General features: G+C 39.2%; 1 protein-coding gene across 6 annotated transcripts in view; it reads right to left on the bottom strand.

The window, feature by feature from the left end:
* The window catches only part of anks1b (ankyrin repeat and sterile alpha motif domain containing 1B), a 258,313-nt gene that overhangs the window by 62,928 nt on the left and 173,561 nt on the right, over positions 1 to 21,824 (bottom strand). For all 6 annotated transcript variants that reach the window (XR_003936737.1, XM_030148434.1, XM_030148435.1 and 3 more), the window contains 3 exons: positions 20,987 to 21,173; positions 1,732 to 2,390; positions 900 to 1,022 (listed from right to left, as the gene is read on the bottom strand). Coding sequence is in view for 5 of the 6 variants with exons in the window: in XM_030148434.1 (XP_030004294.1) it covers positions 900 to 1,022; positions 1,732 to 2,390; positions 20,987 to 21,173 (969 nt within the window). In the remaining variant the exon portion in view is untranslated. The remainder of the gene's footprint in view (positions 1 to 899; positions 1,023 to 1,731; positions 2,391 to 20,986; positions 21,174 to 21,824) is intronic.

The following is a 21,824-nucleotide window of genomic DNA, read 5'->3' as shown; positions in this document are numbered from 1 at the left end:
CATCCTCCGGTAGCATGCAATTAAACAAGAAAGGTCACCTTAATTGCTGAGAATTATGGGAAATTCCATATGGTAATTCATCACCATCAGCAAGTTATAAGCTATGTGGGTAAAAATGAACACTAATGATGATGTACATGCAAATGCAGAAAGCCATGCAATAATGTTCTTTCACTCACATGTTACTAGCATATTTACTTTAAAACATGCACGCTAATTAATCCTGCATACTAATGAACTGTAATTAAACATACATTTTCTTCAACCTGTGAAAATCAGAGTGCAATATGCTCTTTTTCTTGAAAAACACAAGCAAGTTGGTCTAGATAAGCCTCATCCTGCAAGAACATGTGTGGTATGAGCGATGAGAGCAGAAGCTAATGTGTCTGTGACCCCAAGTGTTTTCAAAGGAATGAGGTTCAGGAGTGGTGTCCAGTCAGTGCATCACCTCTGCATCAGAGACCCTTTAATATGGAGGAAGCCCCAGGCACAAACATAGCAAGACCAAAACACACAGAACACCTTTGACCTCTGCTCTCTGCCTTGTGCAACAGAAAACACTTTTTCTTCACTGTGGCTGTAATGCTGGTTACAGAGGAAAATCAATGTGGGAGCATGTTAAATTAGAGTTGGAGCTGTTTTCTGTACCATAGTATCTGCTGAGTTTCAAAGGGTGGAAACAGAGAGGCAGCTCATCACTGTGACTGCAGAGGGTTTTATAGTCCCCCGCAGAGACTTCAAAACACATGCTGGTTTTAATCTATGGTGTATCATGGTATGGCAGTAGACTAATTAACCTCTGTACTGTAGGGATCACACATTTATTTCCAACTCTACATCTTAATATGCTGATCGAACCTAAATTTGGAATACTGGTCAAGAACAAAATGCCTTCTCACCTCTTCCCACTCCGCAGTGAAGGAGGGTGTTCTCTCCAGACGACCCCCTGGGGTGCTGCCCTCTCCTGGGCTGGGACTTCCAGGTCCCTGGCCACGAGATCCAGATCCCCAACTGTGCTCCTCCTGGGATGGGATGAAAACCAACCATTTTGCAATGTCATTACAATAATCATTCATTTATGCAATGCAGATATTTAACCTAAAAATACATATATCTTACATAAATAACTTGTCTGAGAGTCACCAGTTTTCTGCCAGTTTCATCTATAATGAAGAGTTCTTCATCAAACGGACTACATATTTTGCTTATGATTTATTTAATATGCATTAAAGAAATCTCATAAAATGTAGTTCACAGCAAGGAGTGCTATGGCCCAGATAAGTGAGTTAACTAAGTGCACTGGCTTATTTTGTGTTTTTGAAGTCACACCTAATGATACAGAAACATACTAACTACCTCCACCACTGCTTCATCATTATTTATACAATAAGATTTACAAAGCATTTTACTTTTGATCCTAACTGAGATCTTAATGAGGACTTAATCTTCAAGAGAAACTCATTGTTACGTGCAGTCATTTGAATATTATGGGATGTTGCATTTTTTGGATTTGTTTTGTTTATTGTGCATGTTACGTGAGTCAGAAGAGATGGACAATGGTGGAAAAAAAAGCTGAAATAATTTAACTGGCCATTTGCGATTCAAATGTTGGGCTTATAGTTCACATCTTCATCCACAAATTACTGTATGTAATGGCTACAACTTAAAGACCAATACAACAGAAGTTAATGTAAAGTTTAATGTAATGTCAAGTTTTGAGCAACACCATACCTGTATAGGAGACACAGCAACTAGGTTGGAGTCTGACTTGGACAAAGACTTGGACAGCTGCAGGTCCAACACACTGCGGGGCATGGACCTCATTCTCCCCAGGGTGCAAGCCCTCTCTTCGTAGCCAGTCCCTGATGAACTGTCCTTTCCTGTGCTTCCTGTCAGTAACTCTGTGGCCTCCCCGTTTTGACCACTGGAGCTGGCAGAGGAGTAGGAGGGTGGGCGGTCAAGTGTAGCCCAACCACGAGGTGGTGGATCAACCTGTGCACAGTTCCTGGGTCGGGCCTGGTCCTGATTAACCCGTGTGTGGAAGATAGTTCTATACACCACCTGTGGCTTTTGGGGGTCGTTGGTGGTCCTCTGTGCTGATGAGTCTCTCTCTGTCCTGGAGAAGATCTGAGTGGGTCCACCTCCAATCACAATGCTGAATTCGGGGGTCTGCAGCAGGGTGCTCTGGATGTCTGTAGAGCCATATTTGCGGGCTTTGTGGCTGTACAGATGGTAAGGCGTATCAGGGGTTTCACAGGCTGGAGATGATCCATGTAGGAGGCCTGCAAACTCCTCAGGGATGTGGCTCTTCCTGCGATCTTCCAGCACAGTACTGGATGTGGAGGATGTGCAAGGAGGAGGAGGCGGATCTCGTTGGTACGACCCCTCGTCTGCAAAGAGAACACAAAAAAAAACTATTTGCATCCTGTCAAACAGATAAGAAATACACATATTCATTGTATTTGCATAGAATTTTCCTGTCAAACAATGATACATGCTAATGAATTTACTCAACAAGAAAACAAGTTTGAGATTAGAAAAATTACATTCCCTGCACAAACGCATGATATGTTTCGAAAGTGTGGAGCAAATGCTAAGTAAACAACAAAACATAAAGAGACAAGAAATGGGGCTGAAAAACAAATATGGCAAAACAACTAAAGCTGCAAATAGGGAGATAAGAAAAAGGCAATGCATCTTCTGCTTCCCTCTAGAAAACCTGTTTGTTTCTCCGAGAAGAAAACAAAAGAACTCCTGACTTGGATTTTACACCTCTGCTCCTTCACTGTCTGGGATGAAATCATGTGTCTGAACTTGTGCATGTGTGCATAAACTCATCAGGGCAGACGCTCTTACATCATTGAAGGGGATTGTTTGAGGGGAAGCTTTTGGAGGCCCACTCACTGTCTGTGTGCAGTGGGATGAAAACGAAGATGCTGAAAGCTTCTTTTGATTCTATAAATGATAGTCTCATTGTAGGCGCACTTCTGTATGTGTGTGTGTATGTGCGTCTCTGTTCAGCCGTGTGTCTTTGGTAACTGTCAGTTTGCATTTGCTCATGTTCACATCTGCAAACAAGCTGCACCTGAGGTCACAACAATCATCTGGGACTTTAAAAAGATGTAGCGCCTTCTGATACAAGGAGCTAAATAAGGTGTGTTATTTGTTTGTATGATTACTTAACACACTCCTAATGTTACAATGTCAGTCATCATCTCATAGCAAAACAATGGAGCAATGGAGTAACATTGTGTGTCTTGGGGAAGCCATGGCCTTGTTGGCTGGCGAATTGGTTGGAGAACTTGTGACCAAAGGGTTGCTGGTTTGATTCCCTGGAATGGTTGGCTGATGTGCTCTTAAGCAAGGCATTTAACCCCACCCCATTTGCTCCCTGGGCACCTGATAGGGTGAGCCTACTGCTCCTAGTATGCAGTTTGTGTGATGCATGATCTAGTGATCTAGTGAAGCACTTTGGGCTACAATTTCTGTATGAAAGGTGCTATACAAATAAAGTTTATTATTATTATTATTATTATTATTATTATTATTATTATTATTATTATTATTATTATTATTAGTGATGGGTGAAAGGTAGAAGACAAATGTGTGTGGTGCATGTTTACCTACTGACAAAATTCTTCTTATTCTATTCTATTCTATTCTATTCTAAACCCTGACTTTATGGACACTGAATGACCTGTAGAAAGACAAACGCAGAGTAATTTCAGACAGGCAGATACTAAATATCACAACTTTGTAAATACTCTCACAGCTCTTTTAATGTATCAGTGTTGTATTAGCATCCTGAAGATTGCAACTAATATCTGTCAATATAGAAAATCGTGCACTCTTTATTACAACAAAATAAAACATAGTATGTACATAGTTAAATAGTTGAATTGACTCTTTTTATTTGTTTGCACTATTTCATATAACATACATAAATAAATACATCAGAAAGTATTTTCACTGACATGTATTTCAAAGCTTTAGTACCTGAACAGATTTCATTACTATAAATGAATATAAACCTAGAGGGAACGCATTCATACATTTCTAAAACACATCACCATTTTCTGTTGTTGATACTCTGATGTAAAGTGTTTGTTATTCATAGTTAATGTGCAGAGAAAACCACTGCAGTGCTTTTTTAATGCCATGTTTGGTAATTCATCTTCAGGTAAAAAATGTACATAACTGTGACAAATCCCTGATGTACCAAACACACATGTAAACACACACATAATACTGCTAAGTGCTGCAAAAGGCTGCTGCTGCTGCTGCACCTGGATTCATATGATCATTAAACTATAATTCTAACTAAAATGTCTGCCTTGTCAACTTACATACTATTAATAATAGAAAGGAAATCTGTGTGTGAATATGTGGAGCCAGCATAGATCTCTCCCCTTTTGTTCACTCTCTGTTTCCTGTCACTGTGTATTAAGACTGTGTCCCAGGCCATGTAAACAATCTCAGTACTGATAAGTATCATGTGCACACAGGCACACAGTCTATCTGCAATCTCACAATCACAAAGCCACTCCAACAAATACAAACAGTGCAAGTCCACACTCATATCAATAGGAGCTCTACTGCCTTGTAATCACAACTGTCACTTGAATAATTGTATGCACCCCCTCTGTCCCTCACACACAAAAAACACATACACACTGAATTTACAATGTTGTCATTTGACCACATAATCCTGCCGCCTGCCACCTTCATACCAAACATACAAACACTCACACTGAGTCTGCTGTCAGCCAGTTTTAGCTAGCGCTTTCTGACTGTTCTCGGCACATCCAGCCACATTTCCATATGCAGCTATTACATAATGTAAGCTGACAACAAACAGTAAAGCCAAGCAACACGACACAGAAGAGACGTGCATAAGGAAATGTAAGTCTGAGGCTTCACTTGGCTTCTTTTCTAACCAAGAATAGTGACTAAGTGGATATGTTCAGGGAGATTAAGGGAGAAAATGCTCATTCTTTTCTTATGGTAGAGGAGTAAAAATCTGGAGAGTGGGGCCATACTAACTTGACTGTGAGAGCCACATCGACGTGTTTAGCATGTTACTTTTCTAACCTTCACTATTGCATGTTGTTGTCTGCTGTGTTTAAAAGCACAAAATGAACCTATTAACAACCTTCAGGTAATGAACGGTGACAACATGACTCATCCTGAAATGTTACATGGACTAACATTGTCATTATTTCCTACACAGGCTCAAAGCTCTTTAGTTATGACTAATCCTCAGCATTTCACAGGATAAACTGAAATAGGTGGCTGAAAAGATCAACATAACACATTCAGTTAATTATTTATTAATTTCTCTGGTTGGCTCCTCCACTGCTGCACTGTCACCTCAGACAGATAAACGTTTCAACAGAGGTCACTAGTCTTTGACATTACTGTTACTGTATGGATACTAATAATTATCATGAAAACAAGAATATGAGCATCCAGATTTGTGTGTATGTCATGTAAACGCCATATCACAAATAGGATAAAAATTCAGATACACCTCCTAAGTGTGCATGTAAATACAGTCTTAGACATAAGTATGCCAACACAGAAGAAGCATCTCTGGAAACAACACACAATGTGGATTCCATATGCTGACTGGACCCTGAAGACATCATGAAGTTACTACGTTACTTGTCTCTTAATGCTTCTCCTTTTTTTTCAATTTGTTGGTAATAGGTGAGCTTTTATCCTCTGAGTTGCTATGACAACAAGAAGCCCAGTGCCAGCATCTCTCCCGGGTTTTGGTGGTTGAGTGTCTCTGGCCTCCAGGAGAGATAAGGAACAGTATGACTGACAACAAAGCAATCAAATCAGCAGGTCTGTGTTGACAAGACAGAAAAAAAGACTGACAGCAAGACAGAGAAGGAAAGACAAGATGGAAAACGACACCATGTTTTGAACATTTTCTTCTAAAAAAACCATAATACAGACTCTTACAATAATACTCCTTCTCAGTCGTCATTGGTGATATATTTACTGCTGCCAGTATTTTCTCTTTTACTCTTTGTTTTTTGTATTCAGGATGTTTCTGGGTGTGGTTTGTACCTCCAATCTTTTAATTACCAGTATGTGTGGGTGCAACAAGTGTAAAAACAATAAACTATGCGGAGTACACATACACAGAGCTTCCACCCTATCACCGCTAACAGACCTGTTCACAACACACACAACTTTGCATTTTGCAAAGATGTGGAAGTGTCTACTTTTTTAAAAACGTAACCACTGTGACAGAATCAGAAAATAATGTTCATTTTTTAATTCCACTGCTTTTTTCTTAGTATGACACTCACTCACTCTCTATTCAATTCATTGCTCACTTGACCACCACTCAGTCTCTCCTTTAACTGAATGGAGAGGCTGAGTTTAAATAGTTCTGCTACAAACACAAGCAGAGAAATATAACATAATTTACTTTTATAATACTTAAGTAATACAGGTGGAAGCTTGAACATAAGATAATGAAAACACATAAGGAATGCCACATTCAGTTGGGCTGATGAAAATACTGACAAATTGGAATTTGTAACAGGTAAATTATAGAACAGGTAACACTGCAGCAGCATCTGGCTCAGCTCAGGCAGGAATCTTGTTTCTTTCCTCTTTTCCCTCAGCAAACAATCAATAGTCTCTCTCAGTGTGTTGTTTTAACCTTCATTATTTATCCATTCACAGTCCAGAAACTGCTTTACAGCTTTACCTCAGTGACTGTCCCCTGAGTGTGTGTTACTGTCAGTGAGAGTGTGAATGTTTCTTACCTGAGCACCCAGGATGAATCAGATATAACTAAGCAAAAACCGTACTGTGCCTATTCTCATACTGTACATAACACACCAGCCTGCTCTTGCTATATTACAGGGAACTGTTTAAATCTTTTAGAGGAACAGTGGCTACATCATGATGCATACCTGCATTTTCTTGCGAAACAAGAACGCAAACACACTGATAAACACACAAGTTGAGGCACGTAGCAGCTCAGCTCAGAAGCTGATTGGTATTTGTATTATTTGTGTTTACCTCATGACAAACAGCCATGCTAATGTATGTTTGCTTGTGAAACAAACGTATTAAATGTGTATAAATGTAATTTAAAAGTGTACTTGATGTGCCTAACGGTTGTGTTTCACATCAAAAACCCTGTAACTCAATGAGTCTCTATAAAGTCAGGTAGTGTTTGTCAGTTTATCTTATTGATTGGTGAAAGGGGCAGTGATATGTGGAGTCATCACTTCCTTGATGTAAGAGAAAAAAAGCTGTCAAATCCACCCACCTCCAATATGAGTGGAGGACAGAGAAGAACAGTGGGGGTGGAAGAGAAACAGATGTGAAATTGAGCTCATATTCAGTGCACCTATACAGTATATTTAAGAAATAAAATTGAAATTCATCACTGCTGGATGGGGAGTCATGGTGGCCCAGTGGTCCAAGATGCATACTATAGCTATGTCCCAGTTCCAGTCCTATATAATCATTTTAAGTGTGTTTTGAGCTTGTAATACATTCAGATACTAAATATGCTCTATTTTAAAGTGTGTCATTAATGAATAAAATTATCTCACAAAGGAACTGGAGGAGCTACTGTACTCCTGGCACCAAAAATAATAAGATAAATTGCAAATGATAGTGATACAACTGTAGATGATATCCAAAAACAGCACAAAATACTGAAAATCAGTATTTTCTGTTATATAGTAGTGGGACGCAGGGCTCGTGATGGAAGCAGAAAAACAAAATAAAGAGTATTTCTCTTCTCTGGAGAGGGAAAACTGATGAAAAGAGAAGATTTATTTTTGTTAAAAAAGCAAAGAAACAAATCTTAAAAATATAGTTTCACCAGCTGTTCTTCTAAAGTAATGTGCTTGGCTGCTCAATAAAGAGCATGGAGACTGGTTTCATGTCCAGTTTCAACAGGGAAAGTGAAGGAGAGAAAGGGGAGGAGAAAAAAGCAAATAAACCATAGAGAGGAGGTAGAAGGTGGCGATGGTGAATGAGACAGAGACAGAGACAGAGACAGTGGGCAGGAGAGCAAGAGGGAAAAATCGCAGTGATAGGTAAAGTGAAGGAGGCAATCTGACTGAGTGGAAAATAGAGTTTAAGTGGAAAGGCAAATGAGTTATGGAGAGGCACACTGTAGCAATACGGCAAGACTGAAAAGCCAAAGACGAGCTGACAAATGGCAGTGACGCTGACAGAGAAAGTGAGGGGGCGGGAAAGGAGTTTATAATAGTGAATGACATTCAGAAAGAAAGAGACAGAGAGGTGAACGAGAGAGTGGCTGAAGAAATAAGGCAGTGACAGAATGAAGGATTGAAGGGCAGAGATGGAGAAGGAAAGAAAGAGAGGGAGGTGGAGGTTATAACCAGACCAGAGTATAAGGCTGGATCTGTCATAGCAAAAACATTTGATCCACAGAGCACCGCAGACCATGCAAACAGCTGGATTTGAACAACAAATGTAGAAAGAAGTCATAAAGGATTAAAAAAAAAAGGTAATAGCCAACTACAGCCTTAAATTACATTCAATACATTTGTTATAGTACTTTTTATGGTACAGTGTGAATGCCTGAAATCAGTCAGAGTGAGTGTTTGCAGACAGGCGCACAAACGCTATAAATACTACACACACTATCTCTAATACATTGGGTTGTGTTTCTCTGTGTCTGCGTGGTAGCACAAGGGGCTGGGAGATGATCCAAACGTCTGATAGCACCGTGCTCAGTGCTCATCTCTTGTGGTGCTGCACTGACTGTTATTAAAAACTACAGAGTAATATCAGGGCTGTCAGTCATCCCTGAGATTAAAGACTGAGCCTTATTTCCTAAGTGCCACAGGTCTCGATAAATCATTACCAGCCCCAGAGCCTCAGGCGCCAAGCTAATGGTAAGGTAGCGCTAGTCTACGCTAACAAACCTGCAACGAGATGATGCATAGGACTCGTAGCTCGTTTGGTTAGACTGATGGTGAAAGGAAATGAAAATATGTTTGAATCAATGATCTGGATGTGTTGAGGCAACAGGAAATTCATTAATTTAGACAAGAGTGCAGCAAAAACACTCGCCTCAATTGTTGTAAATTTCATAATCATGAGTTACCCACTCAAAACTATTCCTAAAAAGGAATGAAAACTTCCGTTTACAGCAGTTTTGCTGATCAGTACCCGTAAAACCTGAAGAGAGATGAATAAATGAACTGACTGGTTTCCAAAATGGATGAAAATGTATAAATCAGATGTAGGTAGATATGGTAACACCATTCCACCACAGGAAATGTCCCTCAGTATGTCTGTTTTGTATTTGGGGGCAGATGGCACAACCTTTGACAACATGATAACAGCTGCTACATACCATGCTGTGATGTGGGCTGCCCTTTTTTGCTTTATCTTTTAGTATACAAAAAAAATTCTGAAATGTCTTTTTTTTTTACTGCAAGTCAAGCTGGTATGTATGTGCACCACAAACTAAGAATGTTAGTTTAACTATACTGAGTGTTGACTCAGGTTGATAGCCCAGTTATAGTAGTAGCTTTGTGACTGAAAAGTGTTTAATATGTCAGTTATATATTATAAATAAGATGTAGCTTGTGCAGTTGTTGTTGTGGTTTTTTGTTTTTTTTTTTTAAAGTAATTCATCATTTCGCACTAATACCCAGCAGCTTTTAAGTGTGCTAATGTTGCACCTACAGATCTAAAAAGTAATCTCAGAGAGAAACACTTATCCGAATCTTCTTCTCTCATGAATTCGACACTGAGTCAAAACTTCTTCAGCTCATTCATTTTCATCATCTTATATTTGTGAGTCATGATGAAAGTTAACCTCAGCTTTCTGACATGACACCTGGACTAGTGTAATACAAACTGGTGTAAACAGGTCAGCGTTAACTCCCCTGTGGGAGGCAGAGTGATAGGACTCTCCACTTAGAGCATTATTTGTTGTCTGATAACCTGTATCTAAACCGAGCCTTAAGGCACCAAGGGGCCAGTCCGCAGATATTGAATTCACACTTTCATTCCTAATTCCATTACGCAGATGATATTCCCACACCAACTGGTTTGTCTCCCGCAGTCATCCATTTCACAAGTCTCTTGAAGTGGGGAGTGATGGCAGTCTCTCACCAGCAACACTGAAACTTTGTCAGTGTGTTGGGTGTGTGTGACAGAGACAGAGACAAGACGGAAGTGTTAGATGTGATATGAGGTTAGTACTGATCAACTGTGTGTATGGAATCTGTGAGTAGATGCAGGGGCAGTACTGAGGAGAAATTTTGATTTTATAGAAAAACAGCATGACAGTAGAACTGCAAAGATTCACCGATTTGGAGTCAGAAAAAAGAGAGTAGAAATGCTCTATAAGGACAAAAGAATAGAGACATGTTGAATTCAGATGAGATGTGACAGCCCCAGACACTTCCTGTTTGGGCTGCGTTGTGTGGGCGTTGTTTTACCTGGAAAAAAAGGAAGTCATCACCCAGTGACTCACACCTGAGCTGGCTGTTCCTCAGCTGCTGGATTCAGTCAGTCTCTGTGCCTGTTCATCTGGTTTTGCTTTGCTTATTGGTATGGTTCTTTTGGCTCTTTACCACTACTTCTTTCACTCTTCCATATGCGAACTACACCACTGATCGTACTGATTCAGACAGTTCATATCATTGTATTATGTTGTATTTAGTTCAAATAAACATTAAAGCAGCGTTTAACTTTCATCACAAATTTTTTTTTTAAATTTCTAAAACCCCAGTGATAGCCTAATTATCACTAATCCATTAGTCTTTCTGTGCTTATGCACCTGAATCACTTCCTTAATGGTCAACAACTTCAAAGATGACTCCATCATAAACACTGTCCGCTAGTCTACATAACAAACTGAAACGTCACTCTGGGCTTTTCGAACATTTTGTCGTGAAGTGCATTGTGGGAATGGGAATTCCACGCAGCGGCAATTTTGCTGTCTCTTCCATAAGTGCTGAACCCAAATGTCACCTTTACCTCCATCCATCGACTAGGCTCATTCTTTAAAACAACCCTGGTGGACTGTATTACTTTACGTTGTAGCGATGTGGCTTGTTTTCTTGGCGAATCTGTGAGAAACCGCTTTCGCTTGGTCACCATTCCCACAGTGCACTTTGCAACAAAATTTCCGAAAAGGCCCAAGTGATGTTTCACGTTGTTATGTAAACAAGCAGACTGTGTTTACGATGGAGTCATCTTCAATGTTGTTCACCGTGAGGGAAGTGATTCAGGTGCGTAAGCACGAAAAGACTAATGGATTAGTGATAATTAGGCTAACACTGGGGATTTACAAATTTGAAAAAAAAAAAAAAAATGTGATTAAAGCCATACACTACTTTAATGATTATTGGAACTAAATACAACATAATACAGTGACATAAACTGTCTGAATCAGTACGATCAGTAGTGTGGTTTGCACATGGCAGAGTGAAAGAAGTAGTGGTAAAGAACCAAAATAATGTATAATATTTAAAACCATGCAAAGTTCTAAATGCTGTATGTGCAATTTGTCCCAATATTTTTCTCCATATAGTGTATGTTCTGCAACAAAATTTAGTTTTAGTAATTTTTCAAGCAATAATACCAAACTTTCCCTGTCTCCAGCTTTTAACAGTGACAGCTGAATGCTCTTCTTTGCCATAAGGTAGTTGAATATACTGCAAATGGATTTCTGGGTGAACAACAGAAATCAATTTGAATAAATAACCTGAGGCTGTAGCAAAGCATCTGTTGCCGTTTTACAGATAAAGACATTTATTGATAAATCATCAATCAGCTGTAGCCTTATATGTGCATTAAGGTCGTTTGGATCAATTTTGCCTGGTTTTCTAGTCAACAAATACATCTGAGACCTTGTCAACCAGCATGTACCATACTTTCCAGACTACTGGCCACACCTGACTTTAAGCCGCACCCATGCTTCATGCTGCTGTCTCCAACATCTCACCATCGATTCATTGATGCTACGCTTACGTGCAGCAGCTCTATTTCATTCTTCGACAGTCAGATTGATCATTAGCCCGTGAAACATAAATTAGCTGCATCATTGTTTGAAACGCGGGTTCACAGCGTGTGAAAAAAGTTGTGGCTTATAGACGGGAAATTCTGGTAATTTCACTTATATACTTTGTAGATATTTTACTTTTATAAGAGTTGAGATCAACAAAAGTAACCTCTATCTATTCATACTGTCTCTATATACATATTGAGCAGGTTCATGTATTAAGGAGCAATATTTCAGAGCATCCGCTTTAAGAGGTTTATTTAACACCACTTAGCAACTACTGCTGCCTAAAGCAATTGTACTGTAACCATGATGAGTGAGTGTGACCCCCCATAACCAAGAGATAAATCTGTTCTGTGAAACTACATGAATTCTATCATGATTACACTATTAGACTAAACTCAGCACTTCTGAGACCAGATGAACTGATCCACAATTCTCTATTTAATATGTCGCTGTATGTGCTCTTTCAAACTTGACTTTATTCTGTATAGCTGAATGTGATATTTGCATCTCGCTGAATTCTGCTGCTCTTTGTTTTGTAATTGTGAACTGAGCCTGATGTCTGTGTGAGCCCTTTTTGTGTTGGTCATGACTCACCATCTCCTCAGGTCCTTTTGACCAAAACTGAGCCACCGAGGAGCGAGGGACGAGATTTAATTTAAATAGAAATACAGAGGCAGTGAGAGGATTATGAGAAGGATGAGTGTGGAGAGAAAATGACGAGTCCTGTGGAGCAGACATGGAGATAAAGAAACAATTAAGATGTCTAATGTCCCTCAATTTTCAGTTTATTTAAAAAGACCAGAAGGGGGTACACAATTAACCTGCCCCCACCCCTGTTATGCTCATTATTATTGTGCTGTTAATTGGTGCCCCATATCAGGAGGTACATGTTAGAAAACACACCCTGCTTCAAAGACTGCTCATGCCAAAAGGTGTAAAACAAATTGACCATGTGACACCAACACCAAGACAATTCACCAACCTACATATAGAGAGGTGTTAATCCATGTGTACTGTGTCAACTAAGGCCTTAAAATGTGAGTAAACAACCCTAATGAAAAATTTCAAATAAATGAATAAAACCCAGCATACTGTATATGAAATAAGCAACATGTTTTCTACCTGTTGTCCACCTTTCAGACTTGACGTAACAGCTCTTAAGGTCTGATCTGCTCTTTGACGAGTCTAAAAGTGTCCAGAAGAAAACTACAATTCAACCATGTCTGCCTTTCACCACATGACAGGGGGTACACATTCAACACATTCAACCTGTGTAGAACAGCAAGGAAAATTCCTGTAATTTCCGGTAAGTGGAGAGCAAATACAGAGATGACAGCTTTTCTGCTTCATTGCAAAAATGCTGAAAAAATACCCTATAGGCTTCTCTTGTGATATAGGACCATAAAGAAATACTGAACATTGATTCATGCTATGCTCACCTCCAAAAAAGGCAATGGCTTTAGAAGTAAGTGTGTGTAACAAGACAAAAAGAGCAGAGCAATGCAAAAACTGCCTGGAAATTCAACTGTGCACATGTGTGAGCATTAGGAATGGGAAGATGATCCGATATGTACCAGTACACCAACATGCACATGCACTGTCTGAGTGCACTGGTAGAGAAGCTGCAAGTGAATGAAAATTTCTGAATGATATTGAGATGCATCTGTTAATGAATGTTTGCATCAATAAAATTCGATCCATTCAACAGAATATATTTTTACTTGCATCAAAAAGTGCTACTATTTATTTGGATAAAGTTTTCCTTTTCTAAGACCCACGTTTAACGTGCATCGTGAGTTTGCGGATATGTACACTGTACACTACAGTATGAGCTCCACAGATGCATTGTGGCACCAGTGCCGTGGATGAATACTACATTGTGTGTTTGAGCATGTGGATATACAGTCCTGTGGAAAAAGTTAGGATGCCCCCCTTTTACATCTTAGTTTTCTTCACCATATAAATATCTAGGATTTTTATCTTTATTTTACTAATATGTGGAGACAATATAGCTAAAAAGATGAAACTATAGAAATGCTTTTTAAAATTTGTTGGTAAATTCTAATTAATAATTTATTTATGAGGAAAAAGTTCGGACACCCTTTTCTTCATTATTTAATTATTTAATGTTTGGTGGTGGTCGGAGGGGCCGTAGGCGCAAAATGGCAGCCATGCTTCTGTCAGTCTGTCCCAGGTCAGCTGTGGCTACAAATGTAGTTTACCACCACCAGAGTGTGAATGTGAGAGCGAATGAATAATGGCTCAATAATGTAAAGCGCTTTGGGTGTCTAGAAAGGCGCTATATAAATCCAATCCATTATTATTATTATTAAAAGATAGAATCCTGAAAAAGCCTCTAACAATCTTCACCTGGTTCGTACCTGACCAGGTGCATTCAGTCTGCATTTTAGGCATTGGAAGGAACTGGGGTGCTGCATTTGTGGGCCCCATGAAAGGTAAACGTCGTGGACCCTTCATAAAATTCAGTATCTTGTCGATCTGTCGCAGTGGGGCTAGGGGGTGCAAGGTGCAGTCCATAACTAACATAACTAACGCTGGCGTGAAACCAAAGTAACTCTTCACATGCTTACAACGTCCGACTCCCGGCTTCTATACCTCTATTACACAGCGGATCTTGCATGAAATTTTCACAACTTCTAACCTGTATCCACTGGACCCCCTCCACTGCTCTATGGGCCCCCCACAAATGCTGAGCGCCGTGAATTTGTCACATTCACCCCCCCTTTACAGCACCCCAGGGAAGGAATAATGAACAGAAGAGTCTCCCAACTTTTCCTCCAACATATATTGAATTTACCACCATATTTTCAAAAGCATTTCTTTAGTTTCATCTCTTTTGGTATATGTGTTCCATATCTTAGTACCGTTATAAAAAAAAGAATCAGAATCCTGGATATTTATATGGAAAAGAAAACAAAGATTTAAAGGGGGCGTACTAACTTTTTCATGTGACTGTATGTGAGGCATGTGTTCTGAAATTGCACAAAAGCCAATTTGTGAAAAGTCGTGGTTTTATTTAAATTAATAATTCAGCTCATTGAACTGTACTGTATATTCTTTTACAGAATGAATGTGTTGAATCAGAATGGGCTTAATTGCTCTGTTTTGTGATTTGGGTGTGAATTGAATTGTATCGTATCATATTGCGAGATGCCACACATGTATCTTTAATATATCAGATTGGAGTTGCTGTATCAAGATGTGTACTGTATCGGCCTTACAGCTAAGACTCCTAACCCTACTGAGCATGTATGACAGATTATTTCTCCAAATGCAGCCACTGTAGACTGTGAGTGTGACTTGATGATCAAATGCAGCAGGTTGATAGAAACACTCTGCTTTTGTGTAGAAGCAGATACTTGTTAAGAGTTTATGTTTAGGTGCAGATGGAGTATGTGATATCTGAGAACCAAGACCTACAAAACAAAATTTTTTTATGAAGTTAACTCTTTCATCTAAGCACAGCCAGTGAGTGATTGATCATTGTGCCATGTATGGCTCATAGACACTAGAAGCTAATTGATTAGTCTGTGGATATGTGTGCTATGAGGAGAGGTCTTCACAAATGAACTCTGGAGAATTTGTTTGAGGTAAGAACCTGAAAACTGGCCTATATGTCAGAAAACACATCGGAAACATGCCTTTTATATGTGTTCAAGCTTTCAAAAATGATTCTCCTTTGTGTGCAAGTACATCAGAGACACAGACCTAAAGACCCATCAGTTAGAATTTAAGAACATATTTTATCTGAAACATGTTAAGCACTTCAGAAATTATCACATGGAAGGCTCTTATTAATTTGTTTAGTTAAATCCAGGTGGGACCTTCTTTGCTTTTGGCTGGGCTGTATATATCAACACTCGTCTATAATAAATGCTCCTCGACCAAATGTAAACACAAGACGCCCCCTGGGAAAAAAAACAACAACTATGTAGCATGTTGGCACCTACATAATGGCTGTTGTGTTTACAACAACTAGATGCTCCATTGCTCCTATAGTGGTGCTCAATAAAATGTCCAATGTTTATTTGTTGTATTATTGCTAGTGCAAAATGATGGCATGTATTCAGAGAGTGTAGCTAGATGGGCTGAGAGCACATTCGCCTTCTTATTTCTATTTGTCAGTTGGTGTCAGTGGTTAATGTAAGTGTCATCTGGTGCATTTGGTTAGTTTAACTGCACTGGACAACAGATAAAAGTTAGCTTTGGGCTCTCAAAAAAAAAAAAAAAAAAAATCCGGGTTCTGTCCATTATATGGATCTGTATCTGTATCATTTAAGGGATTCATCTTTTGTCCATGTCCTATACTCTTCCACTAAAACTGATCCAAATCAGTGCAGTAGCTTTTGGACAAACACAAGTATCATCATATTCTCCTTAGCCTTGTAATTATATAAACATGTGAATAAATTACAAAATAAATCTACCACTGATATTTTTTCACACACATAAGCTGTTGCACACAAAGTGTTCCAGAAGCTACAGCTTCCAGGTGAATAAATACAGACCAGCAGTTTTGTGCCTGTTTGTTACTGACTTGTCGCAGGGGGCACTGCATAATTCATGGAGGACAACTGCGTCGACAGTTGCACTGCTTTTGCATAACACTGCATTGCACTTGGCACTCTGCACAGAGGGCACTGAGGGAATATCTTTTCGAGCGATGTCCAACATTACGTAAACCGTAGTTCCGTAGCATAAACAGCAGCACCAGGGATGGATTGGGTTATAAATAGGCCTCCTTTTCATCTAACTGCCCACGCAGGTGGTTGACACCTGCAGGGCCAGAGATTTATTGTATAAATGTTAGCTTGGTGAAAAGCAGGATTTTTTGGTACAGAATGAAAGGAATAAGATGTGGAGAGGGAGGTAGGGAAGCCCTTTTATGGTGTTCAGGAAGAAAGTGTTGTCTTCACTTTCTTGTCCTCGTTTCTCTCTCCAACCCCCTGAAATCTCACATTTCATTCTATTCATTTTCCTGATTTTTGTCATCACCACCCCCCCTCCTTCTCCTGCGATGTTAGACTTCATTCTCTCTCCCTCACCCACTCTATTTTTCACTGGCATCCTTTGAATTCTGTGACTCTTTGCCTTCTGTACCCACATACATACTGTATATACTCCCTCTTTCTCTCATTCTCTGTCTGTCTGTAAGCCACTTGTTACCATGGCAACCTCACAATGGACCTTATAAAGCTAATAAGTAGAGAGAGCAGGAGGAATGAGCAGAGTAGCTCAAAAAGAAGGAAGCAAAAACAGAAATAATTTAAATGAAAAATAAATACGTGCCGATCTATTCCTGGTGACGCAGTCTGAAAGGAGACTGAGGCACAGACGCACACTGTGACATATTTAGAAGACATTTGAAGTACTATTTGTGATATATAAGTATTTGTACAGGTACAGTTGTTAATATACAGATCCTATGTCCCTACAGGTAAATAATAATGACAAAACAACATATTGTTTCCTATTTCATTTCATTTAATACTTTCATCCCCCAGTGAAAGCAAACATGCTCTCATCTGTAAGAATATAAGCATAGCAGCCTGTAAAACACAGTGAATGATCTCCATTTTGACAATCAATTCATGCATGTTAGAAAATAAAATGGTAGAATAAAATGACACAAATAACTCTCCACAACAAAGGTGTCATGTACAAATAAAAAAGAATTCCCAACCCAAAGGAGATTGCTTATTCTTAGATCACATGCAACAACAACAACAACAAAAAACATTAATTGTAGATGCAATGTGTAAAATTTTTAATATTTACATCAACTGACAAATTAGTTGCACATATCTTTTCACAACTGATTAACAAACTAATCTTTGAAACACTACATTTAGGCCAAGGAGTACTGTTAAAAGTGCCCTGGGTTTCCTGAGTGGTCAGTACTGAAATACAGAAAAACTCAGGAGTCTATGCTTTTTTAGAATATTATTTATGTTCTGTCCACACTAACGATATTTGGCAAATTGGATACTTTTCTCTGCATTTGGGCCTCTTGTTCACAGGCCGATTTTATAGGGAAATCCAAATTGTCCAAATAGACTTCAACAGCCTCACATAAAGTAGCTTAAGTTTATAAGTATATAACCTGACTTGCTGTCACTGTAGTTACCCTGTTTAATCTGTCATGACAAATCAAAGCTACATCCAGTACTATCTGTAGTGTCCAGCAGAAACATTGGTTTGTCTGAGCTTTTGAACCTATTAGTCATTGCTTTTGCATTGTTGTGTGGACATATCAAACATTGTGTGGATAGGATTTTTTTTTTACATGTGGAAGAAAATGTCTGTGTTAATGTGGACAGGTAAGGGCACAAAACGCTAGATATTTTCAGAATGGATGGAAAATGTAAATATATCATGTGTTTACAATGTTATGGGATTTTATTTAGGAGCTACAGGGCCACAGTAAACGGTGTCCAACCTACAAAAGTGGTTAAAAAAATTGTGAATCAATCTCATGTCACTTAGTATTTTATGTTTTTCCTCTATGGGGATGAGTAAAGTATATTATATTCTGTTTATCCACTTATTAGTTATTTGAACCTTATCTCTTTATTATAGAAAAATATGACAGATAAGCAGGACATATTGTTTTCCATAATGAACTAAGGTTTGAGGTTTACTCCTGTGATCTCAGATTTATGCATAAATGTTAAAGAAGGTTAGTTTTTCATCACTGTGATTAATATTACTCTATTTAGTTCATCCTCAGAACTCGTCCAGACCTCAATGCCAGACCCAAGAGTCATTATGTGGGTTTGAGAGGGAAATAAGACCTGTTACATAAACACATCAATAGGAATTGTAGATGATGATGATGCCTCATTCAGTCTATGCATGTGGGTAAATGTGTTTTCTGCGTGTGCTTGCACCTGTGGATTGATAATGAATGTGTTTTTCGTCTGAGGCACTACACAGATCAAAGTCTAGATAGGCCTCTGAACTGCTGCCGGATGAAACACACACACAGACTCGCACACACACAGACACACACACACACACACACACACACACAGACTCGCACACAGACGCACACACACACACACTGAAGATGCCTCCTGCCTGCTCGACTTCCCCTGCTTTGGCTCTTCTGTTGGTGCCTGATAGCAGCGGGAGTGAGGGACAGTTGGACTGAAACCCAGGTGAGAGAAGAAAGTATTCACAACCACGTCACCAGAAAACTATCGGCATGGTCACCACTTCCCCATGACAACAAGGAATCACATTGCCATGGTAACACAAGAGGCGAGCGAAAAGAAAATGATGCAATATAGGAGAAAAGAGAAAAAATAACCTGGCAGAGGCGTGTCAACTTATGGATATCAAGGGTCACTGGTCATTAAAACAAACATAGTAACACATTTGCATTAAGCAAATGTAATTTTTCATGTGAATACAAACAAAACTATGAATATGAGCTTGTATGTGCAGGTCTAAGGCTTATGTTCACTGCTTTTGCAGTGTTTATGATAAAAACAACCCACTCATTACAAAGATTATGCCTCTTGGAGGAGAAACTTTTCTATTCATTGGGGGGGTTTGCGTCATTAGATGAAACTCAGTGTTTCATCTGCTCTGGCAGCAAAAGGGACTTCCCAAAGGACTTACAAAGATTTATTTTTGCTGATGTCTTTGAGATTTTTGGTGGTGTTGAGTTTTTCTCTTAAAGTATTTTTTTGCATCCTGATTTCTAGTTGAAGGGCCTTGAATATCGTTCTCAAGCTAATAATAAATAATAAGCCTAAAAAGTTCCTTTCAGGTGCAAAACTGGACATAAACAAACCTTTTGCACAAGGTTTAACAATCACACAAATACAATCATTTGTAGACACATTCTAATCCATCTTGACATTGCAGCACTTTCCCTCTGCATTTAACTTTCTGGTTCACATAAAGTGATGCTGATGTATTTTCTTTGTTCAGGTATGTTATTATAATTTCTGCAAATTAAATAAAAAGTACAAATTCACCATTTTCATCATACTTGTAACTCTCTTCAGAAGTGTTCTGCCCTGATAATCATATAAGACCTACCTCAGCAGTTTTGCCAGTTATCCTTTGGTCTCTGCATGTTAGGCTATGGTAGAAATAAAGGTATGCTTTAAATTTCCTCTGACCAAGAACTCATGGATTAATGTTTCATTTGGTTTCTGGGCTGAGAGAACAAAACCATCTGCACGAAGGCAATGAAAAAAAGAAAAGGAAAGAAAGACTTAGATACCAGAAATAAAAAGATAAATAACTTATTGTTTGAATTCCATTCCACCCATATAATTCCATTACTTGTTCCAAGGAGCATGACCTTTTGGATGATTCTTTCAAAACATACGGATCATATTTCTTTTATTTAAATGCTTGGCTTTCTGTCAGTGATTTCTGTCAGTGACCCAACTGAGCAAAAAGAGTCAAGAGTTTTCAAATGATGCTACTCCTAAGAGATGGTCTTTAACACTACAGCTACTACACTACAACAACAACAACAATGGTGCACTGCAGAGTAATGCCCGTGCTACAACAGCTATTGAACTTATTGGAAATATTGAATCAAAATCTTTGGCTACTCTTTCATTATAATGAGCAACAAACAACCATAGCTAGCAATATTCACTACATGCTCTTGGATCTACTGCGGAGAGGGGCAACCAGGAGGAAAAATTAGATCAGACCTTGTAGAACCTTTATGCGCATGCTCCATGTCTTCTCTGTTTTTTTGCAAGAGCATTACAACGCCACATACAGGCCTGGCATCACTACATGGTTTTCAGTCGTTTTCAGTAGTTTCGCGTGGACGCAGATATTTCCTGAAATGACACTTTTTTGAAAATGACAGAGAAAAAGATTGGATAGGAAAAGATGCGGTTTCGTGTGGACATGGCCTAAATGGTGGTATTTCCTGAGTCTGACCTGTGAACTGACAGTCGTCGTTGGAGCCTGCAGAGTCCTCCTGGTTGGGACTGAGGGGTGGGCTGGCAGGGGGGCTTGTGCTGAAACTGGCGTAGCCCAGGGATGAGCTCACCTCACTGGGCTCACAGCTGTGGTTGACCGGCCTCTGGACGTCCAGGGATGAGGACAGGGATGTCCGCTGCTTGGGCTGGACATTGGGAAAAATTTGAAAAACAGCAGTTTGAGAGAAAGAAGAAATTTTAAATTACTGTTTTACTTAAAGGTACAGTGTGTAACCTCCCTACCCTAGGTGGCAGCAAATACCTGAATCAATGCAAAGACAGTGCGATTTCTCTGTCCTGGTGTTGCGCTTACCTAACGACAGACACTTTGGGAAAAAAAGCCTTGGCTGTATCTTTTGTGATTCCCAAATACTTAGTTTCTACAACCTGCTGAAATGGCGAGCACCTCAACTTCTCTGTCATCACTTCCATCAAGCAACGAGATAAGTGTAGAAAAATAAAAACATTCATGAATTGAACATGAAAAGATTTAAAATCATGTGGATGTCTTCAAAAAACATGATTTTGGTTATTCTAGTTCTATCATTTTTTGTGATAAGATGATTCTGGTCATTTGTTTTGCTGTCATTAAACCAGTTGAAATAAAACATCTAAAGTTATGTCCATTAGGGATTCAGTGTTTGTTCTTATGCTGAGTTTGTTTTTTTTAATGGAGTGAGCGGATTCCTACGACCAGAGGGAGAGGCAAATGCAGGGGTAGGGGTAGAGGTAGGGGTCAAGGGAGAAGCAAGACTCCAGCTGGGCTGGGAAGGAAACCCACGGCAGAGGAGGACAGA

Source organism: Sphaeramia orbicularis, chromosome 12 (assembly GCF_902148855.1).
Source record: "Sphaeramia orbicularis chromosome 12, fSphaOr1.1, whole genome shotgun sequence".
Classification (NCBI taxonomy): domain Eukaryota; kingdom Metazoa; phylum Chordata; class Actinopteri; order Kurtiformes; family Apogonidae; genus Sphaeramia; species Sphaeramia orbicularis.
Note: the sequence above shows the minus strand (reverse complement) of the source record. Positions and strands in the feature narration are given on the sequence as shown.